At 50.6% G+C, this 7,099-nt stretch overlaps 5 protein-coding genes and 1 pseudogene across 5 annotated transcripts, besides 9 other annotated features; all 6 read left to right on the top strand.

The window, feature by feature from the left end:
- Tc00.1047053503913.4 lies at nt 1–619 on the top strand (annotated as a pseudogene; the record flags this gene model as incomplete).
- Nucleotides 1–2,702: a sequence feature (heterozygous, non-Esmeraldo-like haplotype).
- Nucleotides 668–696: a microsatellite.
- Nucleotides 1,514–1,549: a microsatellite.
- On the top strand, nt 1,774–2,925 carry Tc00.1047053503913.10 (hypothetical protein, conserved; the record flags this gene model as incomplete). The annotated part of the gene is made up of 1 exon (XM_799898.1): nt 1,774–2,925. The coding sequence occupies one exon, from the start codon at nt 1,774–1,776 to the stop codon at nt 2,923–2,925; it is 1,152 nt and encodes a 383-aa protein (XP_804991.1).
- Nucleotides 2,703–3,040: a sequence feature (areas merged during assembly that could not be assigned to a particular haplotype. This can correspond to areas where the two haplotypes were merged or to regions with more than two copies in the genome that were merged during assembly.).
- Nucleotides 3,033–3,055: a sequence feature (AT_rich).
- Nucleotides 3,041–3,054: a sequence feature (heterozygous, Esmeraldo-like haplotype).
- Nucleotides 3,055–3,436: a sequence feature (areas merged during assembly that could not be assigned to a particular haplotype. This can correspond to areas where the two haplotypes were merged or to regions with more than two copies in the genome that were merged during assembly.).
- Nucleotides 3,168–4,418, top strand: Tc00.1047053503913.20 (actin-related protein 3, putative; the record flags this gene model as incomplete). Its single annotated transcript, XM_799899.1, has 1 exon — nt 3,168–4,418. One exon carries the CDS (start codon nt 3,168–3,170, stop codon nt 4,416–4,418), a length of 1,251 nt encoding a protein of 416 aa, XP_804992.1.
- Nucleotides 3,437–7,099: a sequence feature (heterozygous, non-Esmeraldo-like haplotype).
- On the top strand, nt 5,055–5,564 carry Tc00.1047053503913.29 (hypothetical protein, conserved; the record flags this gene model as incomplete). Its single annotated transcript, XM_799901.1, has 1 exon — nt 5,055–5,564. The coding sequence occupies one exon, from the start codon at nt 5,055–5,057 to the stop codon at nt 5,562–5,564; it is 510 nt and encodes a 169-aa protein (XP_804994.1).
- Tc00.1047053503913.40 (uncharacterized protein) lies at nt 5,869–6,492 on the top strand (the record flags this gene model as incomplete). The annotated part of the gene is made up of 1 exon (XM_799900.1): nt 5,869–6,492. One exon carries the CDS (start codon nt 5,869–5,871, stop codon nt 6,490–6,492), a length of 624 nt encoding a protein of 207 aa, XP_804993.1.
- Nucleotides 6,576–6,598: a microsatellite.
- Nucleotides 6,826–7,099, top strand: Tc00.1047053503913.49 (hypothetical protein, conserved; the record flags this gene model as incomplete). Its single annotated transcript, XM_799902.1, has 1 exon — nt 6,826–7,099. A coding segment is annotated over one exon (274 nt), but the record flags the coding sequence as incomplete, so codon positions are not given.

Genomic DNA, 7,099 nt, shown 5'->3' on the forward strand with positions numbered 1-7,099 from the left:
GCTGAAGAAGAATTGAAAAATTTGTCGTCTCTGTAGCGAGGTGGTTGCGGCCTCAAAGTACCGCGAGACGCTCTCGGCCTATCTTAGCTCCCGCATGCAAACTATTGCCCCGAACCTTACCACGATGGTGGGCGAGCAGATTGGCGCCCGGCTGATTCAAAAGGCAGGCTCACTCCTGTCGCTGGCAAAGTACCCCTCTTCCACGGTGCAGATACTCGGCGCCGAGAAGGCTCTCTTTCGCGCCTTAAAGCAGCGGCAGGCCACACCCAAGTACGGCATCTTGTACAACGCCCAGGTTGTGGCGAAGGCTGCTGCCCCAAATAAAGGGACAATGTCCCGTGTGCTGGCAGCGAAAACTTCCCTTAGTGCTCGCATTGACTCATTTGGTGAAGGCGACAACGCCCCGGCACTGGAGTACCGCAGCAAAGTGGAGGAACGACTACGCCAGTTTGAGGAGGGTGTAACATACGGGCACTCCGGTAACGCACGCGGCGGCGGTGCGAGGCTGCAGCAGAAGCGTGCGCATCCGAACGGTGGAGATAACAGTAACCACGGCGGGGGTGGCGCACCGTACAAGCGGGCACGCCTAAACGATGGCGGCTTCCAACAGCGAAAATAACATGAAACCATCCGCGCCCGTCATAACCGTCACGGTAATAAGAAAGGGAAAAAAAAAAAAAAAGAAAGAAATAAAAAGAGCGTAATGGAAAAGAAATTAACAAACGCATAAGAAGGGGTTGTGAAAAACCGAAAACGACGACCGGACAAAAAAAAAGGAAAAGAAGGAAAGTAAGAAATTAAGTAAGAAACAGGGAAAATGAAAAACACGCATGACATTCCAAGAATGGGAGGGAGAGAGTACGGCTGGTGGCTGTCTGAGTGTTTTTTAAGCCCCCCTGCATGCACGTCTATTCCCGTTGTTGTTTTCTGTTTTTCCCTTCTCCTCTTCTTTTGCTTTGTCGTCCCGCGCGCAATAAACTCCAAGAAGGAAAAAAAAAAAAAAAAGGGTGGGGAAGGTGGTGATCATTGCCCTTCTCTTGAGTTTTTTTTTTTTTTTTTTTGTTTACAATAAAAACTTGAATGATGAGAAGAAACGAAAGGGCAACGAAGAGTCCAACCCAAAATAATTGCATGCATACATGACGCGTATACCCACATTCGCGTGGGTGGGTGAGAAGAGAGTGAGAAAGCCGGCCTTGGAGAGAAAGAGAACACTGCCTCTGTGTGTGTGTGTTTGTGCGGGTGGGGGGAAATGGAAGGAATGCGACGACGGGAGGGCGATGTCGTTGCAACATTGCCCGGGAGAATGTACATTTCTCCAACTGTCACCTCTTTTTTCTTTTTGTTGAGATGCAAACACACACACACGCAAGAAAACGAGAAGAAGGCAACTCCGCAGCGCATTTTCTTCTTTTACGCACTTCTGTTTTCTCACTTTTATGCCCAACTCACCTATCATATATTTTATTCGGCAATTGTGCATAAATGGACCGACGTGCAATGCGGCTTGTGGTTTTCTTTTCTTTTGTTGCTTTTTTTTTTTTTTTTTGAGTCATTTGTGTTTTCTTGTTTTCCTCTTTTCCTTTGGATCCATTCCTGTGCTTCTTGTACGATGAGAACTCGAGGGGCGTGTGAGAGGACTGCCTCTGGCAGGGGAGCGGCCGTTTGGGTTAGGGCTGAAAAAGGAGAAAGCGGAGGACTTTCGCGGTTTCTGCAGAGGGTCCAGAAACTGTTGCCTTTGGAAGAAGAAGAAGAGAAAGAGGAAGAGTTCGGATGCTGCGTTCTTCGTCCCTCTTGCGGGATGTCAGCTTTGCCGGGATGCAGATGCCGCGCAAATACGTCTCCATGGGCGGGTGGTGTGGCCCCGCGCTTATTTTGGGCAAGCTGGGCCTGCGCACCGAGGCGTATCCGTTTGACTTTAGTCGTTGCACGCTAGATGGCATTTTGCACTTCATCCGTGAGGGTTTTGCGCACGGCTTTTATCCGCCCGGTCTACCGCCTTATCGCCCGGAATGTGTTGGTATATGGGTGCTCTACCGCGGCCAGCACACCGCCTTTGCCCACTTTGACCTGAACGATCCGAAGATTCAGGCGCAGTTCTCCCGCAAGATGAAACGATGGGACAAATTAATCGACGCACCAGAGATGCCGGTGACATTCTTCCGCACAATATCGGCACGTGACCCCATGGAGGAAATACGGCTTATTCCGGAGGTGGAAGCGGCCCTCGTGGCACGTAATCCAACGCTTGACTTCCGTATCGTGGTGGTTGCACACGACCAGGGTCTCTTTGCTCGAAGTGTTGAGCTCACCCCACTTTCGCCGCGTGTCTCTCTCTGGTCTCTGGCATATACACGCGATGCCAGTTTTACATTGTTTGACCGCTCGCAACAGGCCTACGCCGACATTGTACTACACAGTCTGGAGGAGGAGAACTGGCCACTAGACCCAGCGCGGATGCCAACACCAGTGGGTCTGCGAGACACGGAAGCGGACTACGAGCGACGTATATTATACCGAGCTGGTGGGGCTGATGTTTCATTTGATTCACTTAGAGCCGATGCGTTTCCATGGCGCAGCCATGACAACATTGCCCTGATTGATGGTGTGGCGAGTGTGGGAGGCACATGCGTGGGAATTGGTAGTACACGATGTACGGACGGTCGCTGTGCCTTTTGTGGTAGCACCGATTATCACAAGGCCGGTCGTCCCTTCCGCACAGATCGGCCCTTCACCGCGGAGGAAGACCAACTGATATTAGTCCACCTTTATCGGATTCTCACCGGCGGCGACAAAATTGAGGCGGTGGAAGAACTTGCGCACAAAATGAATCGCGGTGCCTTTGAAGTCATCTGTCGTATTCAGTTCCTCACGAATTCTAGTGTGAAGATTATGGACTACGCCTGGGAGCACGAGGGGGAATAAACATGTGACGGAGTGACGGGCTCATTGCGTGCATGCGTATATACAATTCTCTTTTCATTTTCTTTCCTTCTCTCTCTCTGTGTGTGTTTGTCTGTCACTTCGGGGGGAAATTATTATTATTTTTTTTTTTGTGTGTGTGTGCCGTTCTTTTCTACAGGAGGAGGAGCGAATTGGGAGTCGTAAAATAAAAAGGGGAAAAGTTGCGTGTGTGTCTTCAACAATATAAACGACGAATCGGGCCGATGTCGTACCCCGTTGTTGTCATCGACAATGGCACTGGGTACACCAAGATGGGCTACGCTGGGAACGAGGAGCCAACGTACATTATCCCCTCCCTCTACGCCGACAATGAGACGGTGAGGCGTCGCTCAAACGACGTTTTTGACGATCTTGACTTTTACATTGGTGAAGAGGCCGCCGCGCGTGCGAGCTCATGCACGCTATCGTACCCTATCAAGCATGGCATTGTAGAGGACTGGGACAAGATGGAACGCATTTGGCAGCACTGCATCTACAAGTACCTCCGTGTGGAGCCGGAGGAGCACGGCTTTATTCTCACAGAACCACCGGCAAACCCACCGGAGAATCGTGAGTACACGGCAGAGGTAATGTTTGAAACATTTGGTGTGAAGCAACTGCATATTGCTGTGCAAGGAGCCCTTGCATTACGGGCGTCGTGGACATCCGGGAAGGCAAAAGAACTCGGTGTTGCCGGAAAAGACACCGGCCTCGTGATTGACTCGGGCGCAGGCGTAACACACGTCATACCTATCGTGGACGGTTTTGTGCTGAACCAAGCCATTCAACACATCCCGCTTGCGGGTCGCGATATTACAAACTTTATCCTTGAGCGACTGCGGGAACGAGGTGAGCCGGTGCCACCAGATGATGCGTTATTGCTGGCGCAGCGCATCAAGGAGCAGTACTGTTATATAGCTCGCGACATTGCCAGAGAGTTTGACACGTATGACCGGAATCTTCCTGACCACATTACCAAACATTGTGACGTGAACAGCAAGACAGGGCAGCCGTATGCAGTAGATGTTGGCTACGAAAAGTTCTTGGGCCCCGAGGTGTTTTTTCATCCGGAGATATTTAGCGGCGAATGGACCATGCCATTGCCGGAGGTGGTTGACAGGGCAGTGTGGTCGTGCCCCATTGACTGCCGACGCCCGCTCTACCGAAACATTGTGCTTTCAGGCGGAACAACAATGTTCCCAAAGTTTGACAAACGCCTGCAGAAGGATCTACGCGTCATTGTTGACCGACGTGCAAAGAAAAACATGGAGGCCTCCAAAGACCCTAATCGGCAGATCACATACGATGTCAACGTTGTGTCGCACGACCGACAACGTTACGCTGTGTGGTACGGCGGTAGCATGCTGGGGTCGAGCCCAGAGTTCAGTACACTGGCCAAGACGAAGGAACAATACGAGGAGTATGGCCCGTATATTTGCCGGCAGAACAATATGTTTCACTCCGTCTTTGACTAATTTTGTTGTTCTTTACGCTTTATCCTTTGTGTGTGTATGTGTAAGGGTTTGAAGAGAAATTGTCTGCCAAGTTGTCCACGAAAGAAAAACGAAACAAAAGAATTATATATAAGGACCTTTCTCCCATCCGATTCTCCGTGTGGTTTTCGGTGTGTTTGCCTCTACCGGTAAATCTTGCGTGTATGTGTGTGTGTAAATTTCTCTCTATGGACCATTGCATTTTTCTTTTGGCTGCTCTCACGGCCTTGATTCCCGGCATCCGAAAGTTGAGGTGAGATGCGACGGAAGTAAACAGAGAGAGAGAGATAAAAAAAAAAAAAGGTAGCTGCATTATTTGAGCATATTTTTATTTATTGGCCATTAAAAAGACTGAAGGGAACGTCTGTGTCGGTCACGTTCTGTGCGCTCTTTTCGCGCCATGAAGCATCCGCTGCGTATGCCGCATTGGAGGAGTCTAAACTTTTTGAGCACGTGCTCCCCCCATTTTGTGTTAGCCACCGGCAAAACGCATCGGCTTTTTTGCCGCCCAAGACGGAGCTGTCTGTGACGCTTCACCGTCTGCGAGATGCGGATGAGGCACGGCGACGTGTTCCTCCACCTCTGTTGCACGTGTGTCGAGGCCTCGAAACAGCTGCGATGGAGTTTGCGCATCGTACTTTGCTGCATGCCTCCATACCGGAAGTTGCCCGCAATGAATTCCTCAACGACATTGGGCGGCGCTCTGTCTTCCGCATCTGGCGTTACAGCCCGGGCACCGGCTGTCGGCCGCACTATGATCCTGGACTTTGCACCGCTCTCCTTCAAGCGTCCGCACCAGGTTTGGAGTTGAATCTGCAGGAAGAGTTGCCGTCAAAACCAGAGCGCCAGGGTGACTACAGATATGATGAGACGGAGGTAGAAGACAGGATAAATGCGCTTCCCGGGTGGGAAGCACCCAGTCCGCCCTCCGAGGAGGACGACACTTTGGTCCTCCGTAGTAATATGGCCCGTGTCCTTTCAAATTATGCTCTCCCTCCTGTTCTGCACCGTGTGCGATCGGATTGGGCCCAGAGGGGTGAGAGGGTGCGGTACAGTCTTGTGGTCGAGCTGAGGCCGAGTCAACCTCGTCGCTGGTACAACATGAATCAAGAGTTGAAAGGAGGCTGATGTGTGGGAGGAGGAAAGGGAAAAGAATATATATATATATATTGGCAATAACAATAACAAATGAACGAGAATTTCCCCTGCAGTAAATAGGCAAATAGGGTGTTAGGGAGTGTGGAGAACAAAATAACTGGCATTCGCGGTGGTGAAGCATTAAAGTGTATTATTATTATTTGCTGTTTCTTCTTATTTTGTTTTTATTGTTGCTGTTCTTCCTAAAGAGGGAAAAAGGGGGGCTTTAATTCACTCTGGTTCCGTTTCCCATTGTTGATGCAGATACGAGGGAACACTAGATACCGTGTTTCCCATGATTCATGTTGCTTCCGTGTTTATCCAGGCGATTAATGCGGCCACTCTGGAAGATGTGGAGCGTGCGGCGGAGTGGGTGCTTTGCGAACTTCAACACCCCCACAACGAGGCCGACGGGGTTGCGGGTCGTGAACCCAAAGAGAGCAAGCCGAGCCCTGATAATACAGCGGTATCGGCACCCACACTGGACGGTGTTGCGGCCCTCTATGCTGAGGCGGTGCGCTGTCAATGTGATGGAAAGACATTTCGTGAGGCACTCGGACCACTTCACCTACAATATCAGAAGGCTATTGTTCTTTCGGATGCATTTGATGCCGCGCTAGAAGGTCTTTATCGCCTTGGCATTATGGGAGGAATGCGGCAATCATTTCTACCTCAGTTAACCGGTGTCTCATGGTCTTTGTCACATGAATTAGGCGATCGCACCGAGACGCCCATCACTCCTTCAGCGCCTGTGTTTGATTTTGTGTTTACTGGAAATAGCTGTGCAACTCGGCTTCCTACCAAAGAGGGGAACGAGGTGCTGGCCAGAGTTGCGTGCACTTCCGGTCAGGCTGAAGATCTGCTGGAAACTTTACGTGACATGTTGGCTGAGGCGGAGCGTCTTACGCGTCAGAAATGAAACAACGGAAAAAGAAAAAGAAATCCGAAATGAGCACAAAATAAAGAAAGGGCGTTTGTGTGTCTACTGTTTGATGCTGTTGCTTTTTTTTTTTTTTTTTTTTTTTGCGGCGTGGAAACTTGAAGGATGGAATAAGGAGAAGGAGTCTTCTCTTTAGGTGTTTGGTGTCACCGTTGCTGGGTTTCAGGCGGACCCATTTTTATTGTTTTTTCTGTGGATTCCTTTCTTTTTCTTTTTTTTTCTATGTGCGGGCTGCCCGTTCAATCCCGTCTGCCTTTCTTTCCCCCTCTTTCTTTGCATGTTTGAACTTCTTCGCAGGGTAGAGCCGCCAGCATGCCGTGGGCAAAGCCTCAGACCACGAGGGCAACTCCTGTGCCGGATGCTCGTCCTTCGCAGCGAGGCAAACCGCGACATCTGCCCTCAGCGACGCCAACACCGACCCTGCCTCGGTGGCTGAATCCCGCGGGCGCGGAGAAACGATGTGTCGCATCCTCTCAGAAGCTTGAGCCAGAGACCGACGCCACCCTGCATTTTGCACAGCGGGGGCTGGAAGCGACAGCACCAATCCCAAAGTTTGATTGGATGCCCAATGTGAACGAATCCAGCA

Source organism: Trypanosoma cruzi, genomic scaffold, assembly GCF_000209065.1.
Source record: "Trypanosoma cruzi strain CL Brener 1047053516539 genomic scaffold, whole genome shotgun sequence".
Taxonomy (NCBI): Eukaryota; Euglenozoa; class Kinetoplastea; order Trypanosomatida; family Trypanosomatidae; genus Trypanosoma; species Trypanosoma cruzi.